The 20,376-nt window shown below is 46.9% G+C and overlaps 1 protein-coding gene and 1 long non-coding RNA gene across 3 annotated transcripts in view; one reads left to right on the top strand and one right to left on the bottom strand.

Annotated features, from left to right (window-relative positions):
* The window catches only part of LOC143816323 (uncharacterized), a 67,239-nt gene extending 54,303 nt beyond the window's left edge, over window positions 1-12,936 (bottom strand). The window contains exon 1 of the long non-coding RNA XR_013223908.1: window positions 12,851-12,936. This is a non-coding gene — a long non-coding RNA (uncharacterized LOC143816323). The remainder of the gene's footprint in view (window positions 1-12,850) is intronic.
* Window positions 1-20,376, top strand: part of AFF3 (ALF transcription elongation factor 3) — a 688,775-nt gene that overhangs the window by 599,814 nt on the left and 68,585 nt on the right. For both annotated transcript variants that reach the window (XM_077296548.1, XM_077296549.1), the window contains exon 8: window positions 17,617-17,779. In XM_077296548.1, the coding sequence (XP_077152663.1) occupies window positions 17,617-17,779 (163 nt within the window). The remainder of the gene's footprint in view (window positions 1-17,616; window positions 17,780-20,376) is intronic.

Here is a 20,376-nt window from a genome sequence, read left to right as displayed (position 1 = left end):
CAGGTCTATGAGTGAAAAGATCATTAGAAAGGTCTTTGTACTGTCACCTCATATATTTATTCGTTAAAATAAGATCACCCCTTAGCCTTCGTTTTTCCAAACTTAATAACCTCAAGTGTAATAACCTATCTTGGTATTGCAGACCCCCCAGTCCTCTAATAACCTTGGTCGCTCTTCTCTGCACCCGCTCTAGTTCAGCTATGTCTTTCTCTTACACCGGAGACCAGAACTGTGCACAGTATTCTAAGTGTGGTCGAACTAGTGACTTGTATAGAGGTAAAATTATGTTCTCCTCATGAGCATCTATGCATCTTTTAATCCATCCCATTATTTTTTTGCCTTTGTAGCAACTGCCTGACATTGGCCACTAAATGTGAGATTGTCGTCCACCCATACACCCAGGTCTTTTTGATTGACGGTTATGCCCAGAGTTTTAGAATTAAGCACATAGTTATTCATCTTATTACTTCTACCCAAGTGCACGACCTTACATTTATCCCCATTAAAGCTCATTTGCCATTTATCAGCCCAAGCTTCTAGTTTACATAAATCATCCTGTAATATAAAATTGTCCTCCTCTGTATTGATTACCCTGCAGAGTTTAGTGTCATCTTCAAATATTGAAATTCTACTCTGTATGCCCCCTACAAGGTCATTAATTAATATGTTAAAAAGAAGTCGGCCTAATACTGACCCCTGTGGTACCCCACTGCTATCCGCGACCCATACATACAATGAACAACATAAGAATTAAAAGTTTGAAAATTTTGTCAGATTTCTAATTCTTTCACAAATAAATGCAAATCATATAAAATAAATTTTACCACTATCATGAAGTACAATATGTCATGAAAAAGCATTCTCAGAATCAGTGGGATGCATTGTTATCCATTGTTATTACCACATGAAAATTACCCTGGTCAGAATTGTAAAATTTGGCCTTGTCATTAAGGTGAAAACAGGCTCTTGGGGATGAATGGGTTAAAACATTTTAATATTTTGAAGTTAAAGGGGTTGTTTATGAATTTTATATATTTTTTTCTTATGGGGCTAAGAACTTTTAGGCAGGTAGTTGCTAACTACCTGCATGTTGTTCAAGGCACCAATCAATGCCAGCTCAAAATGGTCACCAACCGCTCCTGCTGGCGATTCTGCTGCTTTATTGAACCTTAGTTAGGAAGACCACATGACATCGACAGAGATGCTTCTTCAACAGAGCAGAGTAGAAGAGAAGAAGCTTCTCTGTTAACGTCATGTTACCAGAAGCCACAGAGTTGCCGGCAGGAGCGGTCAGTGACCACCCTGAGAAGGCATAGATTAGTGCCAGGCACAACAGGCAGATAGCTAGAAACTACATAAACTGTAAGTTCTTTCCCATAAGAAAAAATACAAATGTCCCGTATAAACCCTTTTACAGGGGTTGTCTAGTCTAAAATGAAAAGTCTGCAGTCACTCTGTGTCACTGTGTGACTGCAGACTTGTTAATCCTCCCAGCGCACACACACTGTGTGCTGCGAGGATTCACCGGTGTCAGCGTCTGGAATGATGGTCAGGTGTGCGATATGCATACTCCCGGATAGCAGCAGAACCCATCTTGTGGGTGCAGCTTCACTCAATGTACTTGTATTGAGTGAGACCACACCCACTAAATGGCCATACAGACTAGATTACCACACCCACTAGATGGGGCATGGTCTCTCTATATACTTGTATTGAGTGAGGCCACCCCAGTAGATGGGTTCTGCCCAGGAGTATGCATATCGCATACTTGACCGCCGCTCCCGGGGCAGACACCAGCGAATCTTTGTAGCGCACAGTGCGTGTGTGCTGGGAGGATTCACAAGACTACAATCTTTTCATTTTAGACTGGACAACCCTTTTAAGCTTGAAGAGGTTCCATTTTCTGATGTGGGTACTTCCTATGAATCTGACTTCATAGACAGTGTTGGCTGTTCTTAGCTTACAGATGTATTATAAAGATATCATACTTATCGCAGTTTGCACTTATCTAATGCATACGAATGCTCCTAACTGTATTATTTGCTATGATAACACAGGACTTTCATAAATGTTCATAGGCATTTAGAGAGGAAACCAATCATTCTGCTCTAGAAATAGTGTAAACCATATTGTTTTCACTTTCTCAAGTTCTTATTTTAAGGAGTGTAATGTAATGTAATCTGTGATGTATAATGTGAGTTGTGATGTACTTTAAAGATGTTGACAATGTGTGTAGTTTGACAGTAAGAATAGTGAGGGTTAATGTTTGATACTAGCCCAGAATGGGAAGGGATGAATTGAAGGGAAGTTGATTGTTTCCTCTCAAGAAAACAGAAAGGCCTTGAAGCACTTAGAAAAAGGACCTATGGTCCAACGTGAGCAGTGTTGTGTTTTCCTAAAGTGAGTGGAGAACAGAGGAAAGGGATAGCGAGATTTGGAGCACAGAGCAGATGTGACTGAGAGATAGAGTGAATTTCTGGAGATGGATCCTGGAAGAGGACGCCTAGAAGTATGGCCCAAAGTTTATAATTCTTGAAGGTATCGGGCTTAGACAGGACTGAGTATATGAGATGAATAGAGTGCCAAAGGCGGTAGTGCCAGAGTGTCAGCATTAGAGAAGGTAGGTATTAGCCATACTGGCACCATAGCTCCCCAAAACACTCTTCCTAAACGCAACTGTAATGGCAAGCTGGGTTGCAGTGAAGTAGTGAGGAGCAGCGAATGCAGGACAAAAAAAGAGAGTAAAGAGGAAACTGTGGAAAATGCTCCGAGTTGTGAAGGAAAGGTTCATAAAGATTGTGTACCTGCTGTGTCCTGTATAAAGTAATGGCCAAAAGTGTTGGCTCCCTTGAAATTGTTTCAGAAAAATAAGTATTTTTCCCAGAAAATTATTGCAATTACACATGTTTTGTTATACACAGGTTTATTTCCTTTATGTGTATTGGAACAACACAAAAAAAACAAAGAAAAAAGGCAAATTGGACATAATTTCACACAAAACCCCAAAAATGGCCTGACAAAATTATTAGTACCCTCAGATTAATATTTGATTGCACACCCTTTGGAATAAATAACTGCAATCAATTGATTCATGTTGCCATGAACAAGCTTCTTACACCTCTCAACTGGAATTTTGGACCACTCTTCTTTTGCAAACTGCTCTAGGTCTCTCATATTTGAAGGGTGCCTTCTCACAACAGTTTTAAGATCTCTCCACAGGTGTTCAATGTGATTTAGTTCCAAACTCATTGCTGGCCACTTCAGAACTCTCTAGTCCAGTGATGGCGAACCTATGACACGCGTAGTCATTTTCAGTGACACGCCGGCCGCGGCCCCATAGAAATTGCTTCTTTCCCAGGGTCTGAAGGAGAGGAAACTCTCCTTCAGGCCCTGGGAACCATATTAATATGTAAAATAAAAAATTAAAATAAAAAATATTGCTATACTCACCTCTCCGACGTAGCCTGGACGTCCGCGAGGGAACCGGCAGCGTTGTTTGCTTAAAAATCGCGGTTTTCCTTCCTTACTTGAAGTCCCGGCTTGTGATTGGTTGCGTGCCGCCCATGTGACCGAGACGCGACCAATCACAGCAAGCCGTGACGTAATTTTAGGTCCTTCAGGATTTTAAAATTACGTTCCGGCGTTGTGATTGGTTGCGTCGCCCATGTGACCGCACGCAACCAATCACAACGCCGGAACGTAATTTTAAAATCCTGAAGGACCTAAAATTACGTCACGGCTTGCTGTGATTGGTCGCGTCTCGGTCACATGGGCGGCATGCAACCAATCACAAGCCGGGACTTCAAGTAAGGAAGGAAAACCGCGATTTTTAAGCAAACGCCGCTGCCGGTTCCCTCGCGGACGTCCAGGCTGCGTCGGAGAGGTGAGTATAGCAATATTTTTTATTTTAATTCTTTATTTTACACACATTAATGTTGTTTCGATACCGATACCCGATACCACAAAAGTATCGGATCTCGGTATCGGAATTCCGATACAGCAAATATCGGCCGATACCCGATACTTGCGGTATCGGAATGCTAAACAATGGCATCCGATCCGATTTTTTATCGGATCGGATGCCATGCAGGAGGTCTGTGGGTCCAAACAACAGAGCTCCGGTGCAGAGCGTCTAGGCCTGGGACTTCCGGTAGGCCAGGCGCAGCTCCTGGAAGTCCCAGGCCTCTGCGTCGGATCTGTGTTGTTTGGGCGACATTGCGCTGCTCCCTGCTGCGCCGACCAGAAGTCCCAGGCTGCACCGACCAGAAGTCCCAGGCTGCACTTCTGAGGCCTGAGGAGATAGCTGTCTGGAGGCCCTGTGATAGCTGTCTGGAGGCCCTGTGATAGCTGTCTGGACTCAGGCCCTGTGATAGCTGTCTGGACTCAGGCCCTGTGATAGCTGTCTGGACTCAGGCCCTGTGATAGCTGTCTGGACTCAGGCCCTGTGATAGCTGTCTGGACTCAGGCCCTGTGATAGCTGTCTGGACTCAGGCCCTGTGATAGCTGTCTGGACTCAGGCCCTGTGATAGCTGTCTGGACTCAGGCCCTGTGATTGCTGTCTGGACTCAGGCCCTGTGATTGCTGTCTGGACTCAGGCCCTGTGATTGCTGTCTGGACTCAGGCCCTGTGATTGCTGTCTGGACTCAGGCCCTGTGATTGCTGTCTGGACTCAGGCCCTGTGATAGCTGTCTGGACTCAGGCCCTGTGATAGCTGTCTGGACTCAGGCCCTGTGATTGCTGTCTGGACTCAGGCCCTGTGATTGCTGTCTGGACTCAGGCCCTGTGATAGCTGTCTGGACTCAGGCCCTGTGATTGCTGTCTGGACTCAGGCCCTGTGATAGCTGTCTGGACTCAGGCCCTGTGATAGCTGTCTGGACTCAGGCCCTGTGATAGCTGTCTGGACTCAGGCCCTGTGATAGCTGTCTGGACTCAGGCCCTGTGATAGCTGTCTGGACTCAGGCCCTGTGATTGCTGTCTGGACTCAGGCCCTGTGATTGCTGTCTGGACTCAGGCCCTGTGATTGCTGTCTGGACTCAGGCCCTGTGATTGCTGTCTGGACTCAGGCCCTGTGATTGCTGTCTGGACTCAGGCCCTGTGATTGCTGTCTGGACTCAGGCCCTGTGATTGCTGTCTGGACTCAGGCCCTGTGATTGCTGTCTGGACTCAGGCCCTGTGATTGCTGTCTGGACTCAGGCCCTGTGATTGCTGTCTGGACTCAGGCCCTGTGATTGCTGTCTGGACTCAGGCCCTGTGATTGCTGTCTGGACTCAGGCCCTGTGATTGCTGTCTGGACTCAGGCCCTGTGATTGCTGTCTGGAGGCCCTGTGACTACTACAGCAACCATCATCCAGTGAACTGTGGGGTGTCATTGGCCATTACTGAGATAAGTGAGAGGGAGGCATCAGTGATGGCGAACCTGTGGCACTCCAGCTGTTGCAAAACTACAATTCCCATCATGGCTGGCCATTCAAAGCAAAGGCTTTGGCTGTGAAGACATGATGGGAATTGTAGTTTTGCAACAGCTGGAGTGCCACAGGTTCGCCATCACTGGAAGAATTCCCCCTCCCCCTCACTTATCTTAGTTCACGGCACCCCACACAAGTTAAATAATAGCAAGACCAACAAAAGAAACCAACTGACAGATGAACAAAGAAGTCACTAAGCAGGTAAGTTAATTCTAATTATACATATTTGTTATTTAAACTATACATGTCGCAAAATTATGTTTTTTTATCAAGGTGACACACCACCCAAGTTATGCTCGGTTTTTTGGCGAATTTTGACACACCGAGCTCAAAAGGTTGCCCATCACTGCTCTAGTCAGAGGCAGCAAAACAACCCCAAAACATCTTGGAACCTCCAGCATGTTTGACTATAGGTACTGTGTTATTTTCTTTGTAAGCCTCATTCCATTCTCGGTAAACAGTATATGATGTGCTTTACCAAAAAGTTCTATCTTGGCCACATCTGACAACAAGACTCTTTCCCAAAAGGATTTTTGCTTACTCATGTACATTTTGGGAAGCTGCAGTCTAGATTTTTTTATGTCTCTGTGTTAGCAATGGGGTCTTCCTGGCCTTTTCCTGTCATAGCATTTAATTTTAATGTAGATGGATAGTTCACACTGACACAGATGCACCTAGAACTTGTAGTATAGCTTGAATTTCTTTGGAACTTGATTGTAGTTGTTTACCCACCTTCTGGACTATCCGGCGTTGCAACCTTTCATCAATGTTTCTCTTCCATCCACATACAGGGAGATTAGCTACAGTGCCATGGGTTCTAAACTTCTTTATTGTATTTCGCACCGTGGGCAAAGGAACATCAAGATCTCTGGAGATGGACTTGTAACCTTGATATTGTTGCTATTGTTCTGCAATTTTGGTTCTCATATCATGAGACAGTTGTGTCCTCCTCTTTCTCTTTTCCATGCTAATGGTGGCTACAGACACACAATGCAAAGATTGAGTCAACTTCTTCCCTTTTTATCTTGTTTCCGGTGTGATTTTCATATTGCTTGCCTACACCTGTTACTTGCCGCAGGTGTTTGAACGAGCATCAGATGCTTGAAACAAAGTTGTTTACCCACAATTTTGGAATTTTCTCTCTGTTTATTCTGTATTGTTCCAATACACACAAAGCAAATAAACATGTGTATAACACAACATGTGTAACTGCAGAAATTTTCTGGGAGAAATTATTCATTTTCTAGAACAATTTCAAAGGTGCCACACTGCCAACACTTTTGGCTATGACTGTATATTCCCTACAAAGTTCCCATTCAGTAAAAAGTTTATTTCAAAATGGTGGTCTCCCTCTTTGAGCCGCAAAACATCTGGTCCTGGCAAACTAACAACATTGATTACTTGCGGCCTGCACGGGTGTAGCGGCCTCTCTGCACAAGTGTACACACTCAACTAGGACCCCCACCTTCATGTAACGGCCAGAGTGCAAGAGACGAGTACCTCGCCCACAGCTACCACACCACGTCACGCTACAATAGAATTAAAAATTCTGTGGATGAGAACAGGGAGGATTTTTAATAATATGTAAATTGCAAAGTTGCTTGTTTTTTTTTCTCTTTGCAATTTTACATTTAGTAAGATGAGACTATCCCTTTAATCATTTGCGGTGCTCCATGTGGTCAGTGTAGGAATTAGGCAAATGTAAATGAGTGATAGAAGAATTACACAGTGCCCAAAGTTAATCATGCCCTTCACGCACTTCCACATGTGTTTGATAGACTGGTCTGGTATAGCTGAAACTCTAGAAACGGAAGATTATAGTAAATGTCTGTCACTTCCAACATAACATGATTCTTGGCGCCAAGTGGTATCAATAGGTATTAGATGTTATTAGCTGATATTTCTAAAAGTGATGTGCTGTGAGAATCATCCACTGCAATTATTATGCTATGTATATATATATATCTAATATATAATTGCCTAGAATACTACTTCCTGCAATTTGTGCCAACTTCCGTGGCTTTGTCCGGAGCTATTGTCCGGAGCTATTGTCCGGAGCTATTGTCCGGAGCTAATGTCCGGAGCCAATGTCCGGAGATAAGTGACGTCACCAGTGTCCTACACCCAGGCAGAGCACAGTGGCCCCAGGCAGAGCACAGGGGCCCCAGGCAGCATATGGGGCCCCAGGCAGAGCACAGGGGCCCCAGGCAGCATATGGGGCCCCAGGCAGAGCACAGGGGCCCCAGGCAGCATATGGGGCCCCAGGCAGAGCACAGTGGCCCCAGGCAGAGCACACACCAAATCGGAGGCCGAGGGGCCCAGCCAACCAAATCGAAGGCTGAGGAGCCCCGCCCACCAAATCGAAGGCCGAGCGGCCCCGCCCACCAAAGTGGAGGCCGAGGGGCCCGGCCCTGCCCACCAAAGCGGAGGCCGAGGGGCCCCGACCACCACATCGGAGGCCGAGGGGCCCCGCCCACCAAATCGGAGGCCGAGGGGCCCCGCCCACCAAATCGGAGGCCGAGGGTCCCCGCCCACCAAATTGGAGTCCGAGGGTCCCCGCCCACCAAATTGGAGGCCGAGGGTCCCCGCCCACCAAATCGGAGGCCGAGGGTCCCCGCCCACCAAATCGGAGGCCGAGGGGCCCCGCCCACCAAATCGGAGGCCGAGGGGCCCCGCCCACCACATCGGAGGCCGAGGGGCCCCGCCCACCAAATCGGAGGCCGAGGGTCCCCGCCCACCAAATCGGAGGCTGAGGGTCCACGCCATCCAAATCGGAGGCCGAGGGGCCCCGCCCACCAAATCGGAGGCCGAGGGGCCCCACCCACCAAATCGGAGGCCGAGGGTCCCCGCCCACCAAATCGGAGGCCGAGGGTCCCCACCCACCAAATCGGAGGCCGAGGGTCCCCGCCCACCAAATTGGAGGCCGAGGGGCCCCACCAACCAAATCGGAGGCAGAGGGTCCCCGCCCACCAAATCGGAGGCCGAGGGGCCCCACCAACCAAATCGGAGGCCGAGGGTCCCCGCCCACCAAATCGGAGGCCGAGGGTCCCCGCCCACCAAATCGGAGGCCAGGGGTCCCCGCCCACCAAATCGGAGGCCGATGGGCCCCGCCCACCAAATCGGAGGCCGAGGGGCCCCGCCCACCAAATCGGAGGCCAGGGGTCCCCGCCCACCAAATCGGAGGCCGAAGGGCCCCGCCCACCAAATCGGGAGGCCGAGGGTCCCCGCCCACCAAATCGGAGGCCGAGGGTCCCCGCCCACCAAATCGGAGGCCGAGGGTCCCCGCCCACCAAATCGGAGGCCAGGGGTCCCCGCCCACCAAATCGGAGGCCGAGGGGCCCCGCCCACCACATCGGAGGCCGATGGGCCCCGCCCACCAAATCGGAGGCCGAGGGGCCCCGCCCACCAAATCGGAGGCCAGGGGTCCCCGCCCACCAAATCGGAGGCCGAGGGGCCCCGCCCACCAAATCGAAGGCCGAACGGCCCCGCCCACCAAATCGAAGGCCGAGCGGCCCCGCCCACCAAAGCGGAGGCCGAGGGGCCCGGCCCCGCCCACCAAATCGGAGGCCGAGGGGCCCCACCAACCAAATCGGAGGCAGAGGGTCCCCGCCCACCAAATCGGAGGCCGAGGGGCCCCACCAACCAAATCGGAGGCCGAGGGTCCCCGCCCACCAAATCGGAGGCCGAGGGTCCCCGCCCACCAAATCGGAGGCCAGGGGTCCCCGCCCACCAAATCGGAGGCCGAGGGGCCCCACCAACCAAATCGGAGGCCGAGGGTCCCCGCCCACCAAATCGGAGGCCGAGGGTCCCCGCCCACCAAATCGGAGGCCAGGGGTCCCCGCCCACCAAATCGGAGGCCGATGGGCCCCGCCCACCAAATCGGAGGCCGAGGGGCCCCGCCCACCAAATCGGAGGCCAGGGGTCCCCGCCCACCAAATCGGAGGCCGAAGGGCCCCGCCCACCAAATCGGGAGGCCGAGGGTCCCCGCCCACCAAATCGGAGGCCGAGGGTCCCCGCCCACCAAATCGGAGGCCGAGGGTCCCCGCCCACCAAATCGGAGGCCAGGGGTCCCCGCCCACCAAATCGGAGGCCGAGGGGCCCCGCCCACCACATCGGAGGCCGATGGGCCCCGCCCACCAAATCGGAGGCCGAGGGGCCCCGCCCACCAAATCGGAGGCCAGGGGTCCCCGCCCACCAAATCGGAGGCCGAGGGGCCCCGCCCACCAAATCGAAGGCCGAACGGCCCCGCCCACCAAATCGAAGGCCGAGCGGCCCCGCCCACCAAAGCGGAGGCCGAGGGGCCCGGCCCCGCCCACCAAAGTGGAGGGCGAGGGGCCCCGCCCACCACATCGGAGGCCGAGGGGCCCCACCCACCAAATCGGAGGCCGAGGGTCCCCGCCCACCAAATCGGAGGCCGAGGGTCCCCGCCCACCAAATCGGAGGCCGAGGGTCCCCGCCCACCAAATCGGAGGCCGAGGGTCCCCGCCCACCAAATCGGAGGCCGAGGGTCCCCGCCCACCAAATCGGAGGCCGGTCCCCGCCCACCAAATCGGAGGCCGAGGGTCCCCACCCACCAAATCGGAGGACGAGGGGCCCCACCAGCCAAATCGGAGGCCGAGGGGCCCCGCCCACCAAAAGTAAGTGCGGCCCCAAAAGTAAGTGCGCCCCCGGGTGCAAAAGTAAGTGCGCCCCCGGGTGCAAAAGTAAGTGCGCCCCCGGGTGCAAAAGTAAGTGCGCCCCCGGGTGCAAAAGTAAGTGCGCCTCCGGGTGCAAAAGTAAGTGCGCCCCCGGGTGCAAAAGTAAGCGCGCCCCCGGCCCCGGGTGCAAAAGTAAGCGCGCCCCCCAGTCCCGTGTGTGAAAAGTGCTGCTGTAAAGCTGGTAGCGCTGTTCAAGCACCATGTATTTCCTTCAGGAAATGCCCATCTAATATATAATTGCCTAGAATACTACTTCCTGCAATTTGTGCCAACTTCCGTGGCTTTGTCCGGAGCTAATGTCCGGAGCTAATGTCCGGAGCTAATGTCCGGAGATAAGTGACGTCACCAGTGTCCTACACCCAGGCAGAGCACAGGGGCCCCAGGCAGCATATGGGGCCCTAGGCAGAGCACAGTGGCCCCAGGCAGAGCACAGGGGCCCCAGGCAAAGCACAGGGGCCCCAGGCAGCATATGGGGCCCCAGGCAGAGCACAGTGGTCCCAGGCAAAGCACAGGGGCTCCAGGCAGAGCACAGTGGCCCCAGGCAGAGCACAGGGGCCCCAGGCAGCATATGGGGCCCTAGGCAGAGCACAGTGGCCCCAGGCAGAGCACAGGGGCCCCAGGCAAAGCACAGGGGCCCCAGGCAGCATATGGGGCCCCAGGCAGAGCACAGTGGTCCCAGGCAAAGCACAGTGGCCCCAGGCAGAGCACAGGGGCCCCAGGCAGCATATGGGTTCCCAGGCAGAGCACAGGGGCCCCAGGCAGCATATGGGGCCCCAGGCAGAGCACAGGGGCCCCAGGCAGCATATGGGGCCCCAGGCAGAGCACAGTGGCCCCAGGCAGAGCACAGGGGCCCCAGGCAGAACATGGGGCCCCAGGCAGAGCACAGGGGCCCCAGGCAGAGCACAGGGGCCCCAGGCAGCATATGGGGCCCCAGGCAGAGCACAGGGGCCCCAGGCAGCATATGGGGCCCCAGGCAGAGCACAGTGGCCCCAGGCAGCATATGGGGCCCCAGGCAGAGCACAGTGGCCCCAGGCAGAGCACAGTGGTCCCAGGCAGAGCACAGGGGCCCCAGGCAGCTTATGGGGCCCCAGGCAGAGCACAGTGGCCCCAGGCAGAACATGGGGCCCCAGGCAGAGCACAGTGGCCCCAGGCAGAGCACAGGGGCCCCAGGCAGAACATGGGGCCCCAGGCAGAGCACAGGGGCCCCAGGCAGAGCACAGGGGCCCCAGGCAGCATATGGGGCCCCAGGCAGAGCACAGGGGCCCCAGGCAGCATATGGGGCCCCAGGCAGAGCACAGTGGCCCCAGGCAGAGCACAGGGTCCCCAGGCAGCATATGGGGCCCCAGGCAGAGCACAGTGGTCCCAGGCAGAGCACAGGGGCCCCAAGCAGCCTATGGGGCCCCAGGCAGAGCACAGTGGCCCCAGGCAGAACATGGGGCCCCAGGCAGAGCACAGGGGCCCCAGGCAGAGCACAGGGGCCCCAGGCAGCATATGGGGCCCCAGGCAGAGCACAGTGGTCCCAGGTAGAGCACAGGGGCCCCAGGCAGCCTATGGGGCCCCAGGCAGAGCACAGGGGCCCCAGGCAGCATATGAGGCCCCAGGCAGAGCACAGGGGCCCCAGGCAGCATATGGGGCCCCAGGCAGAGCACAGGGGCCCCAGGCAGAACATGGGGCCCCAGGCAGAGCACAGGGGCCCCAGGCAGCATATGGGGCCCCAGGCAGAGCACAGGGGCCCCAGGCAGCATATGGGGCCCCAGGCAGAGCACAGCGATATTTTGGACCACTGTGCGGTGTTTCAGACCCCCTGTGTGATGTCTGGGGCCCTGTTCTTAAGTATATTAAAGATTAAAGTAACGTATATTAAAGTATATTATAGATCAAATTTGACACGTTTATGAGCACCATTGAGTGATATACTCAAGAATGACATAATTTTTCAACATTTTATGGTTTCAAACTGTAAACACTCAGAGTTTTTTTTACTTCAACCAGAAAACCTTAACGGTTCATAAAAAACTTGACTGTTCAGGATATGATAAAAGTCATAGTATTCTGAATCTTTAACTTATAAAGATACCTTTACATGGGGTGATTATTGGTTCCAGAGAGGCTTTCGGCCGATAATCGTACACATGGCTGGTGACAGGACAATACAATATAAACGTTCAAAGGTAAACACTGATAACATTAAAATCTAATATATAATTGCCTAGAATACTACTTCCGGCAATTTGTGCCAACTTCCGTGGCTTTGTCCGGAGATAATGTCCGGAGATAAGTGACGTCACCAGCGTCCTACACCCGCTCAGGGTGGACAAAGATATATGCCTTCGTGGTGCGCGGCACTTTTCTGATTGGTCGCTCGCGGCAGGCGGCAACCAATCAGAAATGTGCCGTACTGTAAAGAATTGTCAAGAGCTGGTGAGAGCAGCCATTTTTTGCTCTTTCTTACTATTATTTATTAATTGTATTATTCTTACATTTAAATAAATAAAGTATATATGGATTCTAGACTCCCGATTCTTTAGAATCGGGCTGCCATCTAGTGTGTATATATATATATATATATATATATATATATATATATATATATATATATATATATATATATATAGTACAGTATGAAAAGAGATGATTATTAAAAATATATTCAGGGTATTTACATTAAGAGTAAAAGGTAAAAAGTACCTTGCATTGCTGTTACATAACAACTCTGCAGGCTTCATAGCCAAAATCTCCTACAATTCATTGCTTGCTCAATGTTTGCTTTTCCCCCCATCTATCAGATATTAATGTTATAAGCTGTAATGATGCCATAATGCCACAATGAGCATGCATGATGAAGCCGCTGGTTCGGTATTGCATGGACTTTATATTTTTAATTTTATGTTGGATTTTTCAATGCTTTTAGGTAACATTTTAATAATAAAATACTCATTGGTTTTGCATCCGACTGGATCGACTTTGTATTCCATCAAGACTTCCCTAAAATGTAGCGTCTAAAGCTCAGTATTATTTTCTGAACTTTATGGTAATTATTTGCATGAATTCCCAGACATCACAAACACACCCATGCGGCTGCAGCTTGTTTTTCTTGTACTTGGACCTACACCATACGCTTTACTCCCAGTATTGTGCCGGCTCGTTGCACAACACCCTAAGGTGAGATGCCTTGCGGTGGGTTGGTAATAGCCCATGGTTGCAAATCCATCTTGAAGTTATTAACATTTAGAGGGGACAAGTTTCTCTTTTTTTTTTCTTTCCCTAGCCCATTGAATATGCCATAAATATGCAATTGAGGAATACATATTCAAATAGTGGTCTTATTTAAGTTGGACACAAGTCAAATTATATTTTTCCACTCTGCTATGTAGTGTAAGTGATGACTTTGGGGTTGTGATTGAAAATATATATTAAATTGTGCTTGCAAACATTCCCATTTATATATGAGATTGGATATCAACAAATACAATTTCTATATAATGCGGAATCTATGGCACTGTCTACTTAACAGGAAATAAAGACAAATGTCCACAAACATGGCATCATTATATACATGTAGTGTATCCCATAATGTGAGCAAGAAAGAAGGGGATTTCATGGACATTGTATAAGGTTCGGTATATAAAGGACTGCAATCCTATAGATAGGTTTGTACCAAAGAACCAGAAAATGCAAGGAATCCTACAATTATGTAAATCTTTATTAGTCAACAATACAAAAATGTAATAAAAATACACACAACAAATAAAAAAGTGAGAGACCATACAGTGGTGCCGCATTCCCTATATATATTAACTGCAGGCTAATGTAGCGTGGACAGAGATTAGTGAGGTTGTTATAAGTAGAACTAATTGTTGTACTTGCCACACCAATATACATTTAGATAGTACCATGACCAGTGCTACTTGATCCCTTGAAGAAGGCTACACAGCCGAAACGTATGTTGGGTCTCAGGCGTGCTGCAGTCCCAGTAACAGGTATTTAAGCACCGTTTATGTGGAATTTAATATTGGTTTGTGAGTTTAGAGACGCATCTAGGGTTTACATGTACCATTTCCTTATGGTACTATCTAAATGTATTTTGTTGTGACCAGTGCAACACTTACCGTAGTTCTACTTATAACAACCTAGCTTGCATTTTCTGGTTGTTTTTTTTTAACAGAAAATAAATACGGTGTACATTCATTTAATATTTGTGGGTCTAGATAGAATTCCAGATAAAATGCTTGTGATTATGACTTTAATAGTGGGTCCTGCCATAATCTGCCGAAAGCTAACACTCAGGCTCCCTGTTATACTCCACATAGTCTCTAATGTACTCATTTTTGTGCTCCGAGGTCTTGTGCAAGTGAGGAATCTGGAGTATTTCTGCAGACCCTGCGTTTACCACCCAGCAGGTGGCATGCAGATTTCTCACTGTGCATTACATGAATATGAAGGGGTGCAAAAAGAAATTCAGAAGCAGAAACTTGTGAATAATTTTTTTAACCCCCCTCGTGCACATACTAATAGTCAAAACCATGTAATATTATGTATAAAGTACTGTAACTATTATGGCTCATATGTCAATTCTTTCTGAGGAAGCAATAACCACCGTCACACAATGGATTCTTATTTATTCTGTGAAGCTATGAGGTTTATTTTATAGTTAGGTCGCTCACCCTCTGCTATAAACGGAGGAAGTGAATGATTTGCAGAAATATCAAACATAACGTTCACTCTGTGACTTCAATATAACCCATGTATTTACTGGATGCTTATGTACCAGGGAGACAATGGACATACAGTATATTGAAATAACCTTAGACTAAGTCAAGACTGAAGAATTCTTGAATATTTCTTGTGTTCATGACATTTTTCATACATGTGTATGAAGAGAATAAATATAATTTGATGTAACATTTCAGCCGTGCCAAAGTAATCTTTAGTTTAAGCCCAAGCTCTACTATGAGAACAATTTTATTACTTTGTACTATTATAGGAACAGTATGTTATTAATAGCCACTTACTTACTATTAGTATTTTTCAGATAGGAGTTGGAATGTTTCATAATTGCTAAGAATAGAGATTTGTCTATTAATGTGATTTGGAATGATATTCTAACAAGCAGTGTAAGCCCTGCCAGCTTTTGGTGCCACGTAGACCTCTTTGAGAGCTTGCCAGATAGTCACAAAGTCATAAAGTTTTATAGTTTCATAGATGAAACCATAAAGTATCGAAATTAAAAGACTTTGGGGAAGCTGTTTCCATGTCCTCCAACGGCAGGTGAACAACCTCCTTATAGATGTTTAATACATTGGTTTTACACCTTGTACACACTTTCCCATGATATATCCCCATTAAAACTGATTAAAACCAATGCATCCTGTAAAAGGGTAGAGTCAGCCGGTCTAGGATAAAATAATGCACTGTCCTTCATGCCTCAGAGATAGCATTTATTACTAGACTGTTAGATGAGGAAAAACAACCCTCATATAGTGTTTTTGACAATATCTATAGAGATGCCATAATGTTGGTATAAAGTAGTGACCATTAAGTAAGTTCATGTGAAATAACAAATTTGAACGTTTTTGACAAGATGATTCTGTTCTATAGGGATTTCATAATTATGAATACCCACCATTTTTCAGTCCTTAATAAGTGACAAATATGCAATGTTAAAATGCCACATCTCCACCATGGTGCACCCTAACTCCAAGTTTTTATCCGATTAAAGAATACATATAGATTAAAGATGCCCTCCTCCCCTGACATGAAATGTGACGTTACATTTCTAATGTATACTCACCATATCTAATGTCCTCCTTTCTTAGTTACATAGTTAAATAGGTTGAAAAAAAGACCTAGGTCCACCAAGTTCAACCTTTCTCCACCAAATGTATGTTTTGCAATTAATTTAACAATAACCTACAATGTTATGTGTATCAATGAAATCATCCAGCCCATTTTTAAAAGCTTTTATAGTGTCTGCTATTACTACTTCTTGTGGTAGGGCATGCCACAGTCTGACTGCTCTAACTGTAAACAACCCTTTCCTGTTTAGCTGCCAGAATTGCCTTTCTTCCACACTTAATGAGTGCCCCCTAATCCTCAGTACGGTCTTTGGACGGAATAAGTCATGTGCCAGTGTTTTGTCCTGGACACACATATATTTATGCTGTGGTTTCCTCCATCTGTCAGATCAACAATGCTTTCGTCTTACCAAAAAAGGACCACTGAAGAGGCATGAAGTAAGTCTAAACCATGGATGCACAACCTTATCTGATCCAAGGGCTAACTCACCATAATTAACCAATCCCAAGGGCCACAATAAAACCTAAAGGAGTATTACCATAAATTGCATTCATAACATATCGAAAGGCTAATAGGTGTCAATTTTATATCCCTCTATCGAAAGAATGGGCTGTTTTTGTACACCAGAGACTTCAGAAACAATCATGCAAGCATGCAGGTATCTTCCTTGTACCTTTCTGAAACAACTAAATTTTTTTCTTCTCCCATGATTTCCAAAGTTAACACACACACATTGAGTCCTCTCCACCTCATCTACTGCTTTCTGGTATGCTCCATAGGGGTCAGGAAACCCCAATTCTGCAGATACAGCGGTCTAATAGATGGTAACCAAGAGCTCCATTAGCATTTACCTGTCCCTGCTCCCACTATATGTGCTACTTCTCTTTTCTGAGCAGTAACCAGACACAGACAAGAACATCTGGAGTCGCTGAGAACGAACCATAGGTTGTGCATCCTTGGTCTAAACCTTGACTTCCATGCCATTATCTCTCTGAACCAGCACCGATGACTATAGTGCTGTGTCCAGTCCACGACAGAGAACAGGCATGGGAGGAATGGTTTAGACTTTCCAGAGAGCTTCTCATTCATCTCCAGTGGTCATTTTGGGGAAGAAGAAAAAGGGTGTAAATCTGACAGATGGATGCATCAGAACAGTGGACATCAGGTATGGGGCCTACACATTGGGTATGTATAGTCACATCTAATGTTAATGGTGGAGGGTTGCTTTAAGTGACCTCTTAATGAATAATGATTATGCCGATTTATTGTGTTATAATAACATTAAAGTTTCATTATCCCTCCTCTGCTAACCAGTTCAATGGAATTTCTGGCTTGTGCTTAAGATTTGCATAATGTCAACTGGTGTTGGTGTTGTTGTAGCATTGCCTGTCAACCTCAAAAAGATTGTGGTTGTAAGTCCTAGTATTCCAAGCATTCAGATGTCAGACATAACTGAACTGCATGAAATAGCACGGTTTTCATATGTGACAGCAACAGTAGAAAAAAGTGCCACCATGTAGCATAAACAACTTGTGATCTGTCTAGGGAAGGCAGCGTGTGGTTCTTAACTTTGTAACATACTCTATTTTTATTCTGGAAACCACAAAGTATAAGTTCAGGAGTTTTTTTTTTTCCTCTCTCCTCTTTGGCACTGTTAGTGGTGACGTTCAGAAATGCGGTAACAGCGCCTCAAGAGTCTCCATCAAAGGGTCAAGCAGCAGCTCCAGTGAAACTGACACCAGCTCTGAATCAGACTCTGAGAGTGAGAGTAGTTCCAGCGAGAGTGAGAGCAGCAAGCCATCTGCATGTACCAGCCCTGAGGTAAGCAATTCTTCAGAGTTTTCTTAGGACTTTATGGGTCATGTTTGTACACCCATCTGCTGAGAATGTGTGATCCTCCAATATATAGGCTGTTCTTACAGGTAGTGTAAATACCTAATGCATCCTAAAATGCAAGTTTGGTGGTGGTGGGGTGTATGGTCGAATTCTCAGCTATAAGTTCAGTGTAACCGGAGATGGTCGAAGTTAAATAAACATATATCAAATATTTATTAAATTCTTACCTTTGGAGAGGTAAAAGAAACCTTAAATTGCTACTTTACAGCCATATATACTTGCATTATAGATATTTGTAATTTTGCTTATGAAATATTAATTCTATTGTCAAAGAGATTGACATGGTGTGACTTCTTGCTGCAGACTAAAAAGAAATTTCAGACCTCTCACTAAAGAATAACAGAAAAAGTTTTATGTTCTAGCTTCCACCCTTAAATGTTGACTTCGAAGATTGCTTCTACAGAGTGGGGGCTGGGATTGGAAGTTTATGCATGCCTGTTCGTACAGGCGGGACTATGAGCAGAATATGGATGCATTCCATGTCTAGTGTGGCCTGGATGACAGCTTCCTATAAACAATCCTCAAAAGCGGCCCCTGAGATGAAACAGACTTTATTGAAAAACACTACTTTATTATTCTGTATATATAGAACAGTATTTGGACGTGGGTTCTCTCAAGAACTCAAGAAAAAGAGTTTATAGAAGTAGGAAAATCCTAGCATGATAGCCTGTGTTGTTATTCAGAGCTGTGACTCTGTCTATAACATATGATAATAAGATTCTTTGTCCGATTATGGTTTTGCGTTTTTTTAATCATTCTCTTACTTTCTCCTTTTTGATGCTACTGACTTTGCAAATGGGCCAAGTAACACCTGTAGCCATTAGTCCTGGTGATCTGCTTCCAAGGACTGATTTGCTACATATATATTACATGTCACCAAATATTTGCTCTTTTAGCCTCTGTTTATTCCCATCACAAGAATGTCAGCATCCAAGTTATGCTTACAGGAGGTATTATATAAGTTGAATGCAGAGGTGAAAATATGGCTGTGGTACGGAGGAGTTAATGAGCGGGGCATAGATGGTTAATTTAAATGCCTGCTATGGGTCCCTGGTCTTTTAGTTGGACCTCTGTTTGAACAGATGCCTGCGACAGATTTCGTTTCAGCGGCATCCATTGCCCATACATAGACCTTCTTTAGGAAAACTTACACTGCACTGCATACATATTTTTATGCAAAAGAGTTTTCTACTATGCCCTACCATAACATTTGTTCTCCATTTGACTAATGGAGACCTATTAGTGCATGCTAAATGTGAACAAAAAAATAGGATGTAAGCAGCATACTATATCATTTTATTTAATGCGCCTTTTGTACACAGCAGTTTTAATAACAATTTGAAATGTCATACATTAGTTGGTACCAGTGGATATATATTGAAGTTGTTCTCTATATATGTGTATAAGTATAGTACTGTGCAAAAGTTTTAAGCAGCTGTAGAAAAAATGCTGCAAATTAAAAATGCTTTAAAAAAATAGAAGTGTTAATAGTTTATTTTCATGAATTAACAAAATGCAAAGTGAATGAACGAAAGAGAAATCTAAATCAAGTCCACATTTGGTGTGACCACCCAAAAGAGCATTATTTCTTGTAGTTACACTTGCGCACAGTTTGTGAATGAACTCAGCATGGAAATTGTTTCAAATATCTTGGAGAACTAACCACAGATCTGTGGATGTGCAAGTCCTTCTGTCTCTTCATGTAATCCCACACAAACTCGATGATGTTGAGATCAGGGTTCTGTGGAGCCATATCATAACTTCCAGGACTCCTTGTTTTTCTTTACACTGAAGTTATTTCTTCATGACATTGGCTGTATGTTTCATGTTGTTGTCCTGCTGAAGAATAAATTTAGAGCCAATTAAACCTCACTGATTGTATTGTTCCATGGATAAATATCTGCCTGTATTTAGCATTGAGGACAACAAGAAATGGACAACATTAAAGACTGTTAGCACAGTGGTTAAACAAGATGAAAGACACATCATGCTTAATTCCCCTAAAGCTCAGAAGATGTCCAGCAGTGCCATAAGCTCAGTACTATTAACAACCAGTGGGACCCAGCTGCTGTTTGGATAAGTTTGGCCAGAAATGGTCTTTATGAAATAATTGCATCCATAAGCCATACCTTTGACATGGAAACAAGGCCAAGTGACTGAACTATGTATGAAAACAAATTAACTAGAGTGCAGAAAAAGGCAAGAGGTGCTCTGGACTGATGAGTCAAAATGTAAAATATTTGGTTTTATCAGAAGGCAGTTTGTTCACTGAAAGTCTGGACAGCGGTACAGTAATGAGTGTCTGCATGCAATAGTGAAGCACGGCAAAGGTTGCTTGGAGATTTGAAGCTACATTTAAGTAAATGGTTTGGGGGATTTGGTTAAGAATTCTGGGTTTTTTCATTGTGGATAAATACTGAAAGATACCGGTACTTATCCATCATGCAATACCATCAGGGACATGTCTGATTGGCTTTAAATTTATACTGCAGAAGCACAACGACCCCAGACACACAGCCGAT

Source organism: Ranitomeya variabilis, chromosome 3 (assembly GCF_051348905.1).
Source record: "Ranitomeya variabilis isolate aRanVar5 chromosome 3, aRanVar5.hap1, whole genome shotgun sequence".
Taxonomy (NCBI): Eukaryota; Metazoa; Chordata; class Amphibia; order Anura; family Dendrobatidae; genus Ranitomeya; species Ranitomeya variabilis.
The sequence above is the reverse complement of the archived record's forward strand: the minus strand, read 5'-3'. Positions and strand labels throughout refer to the sequence as shown.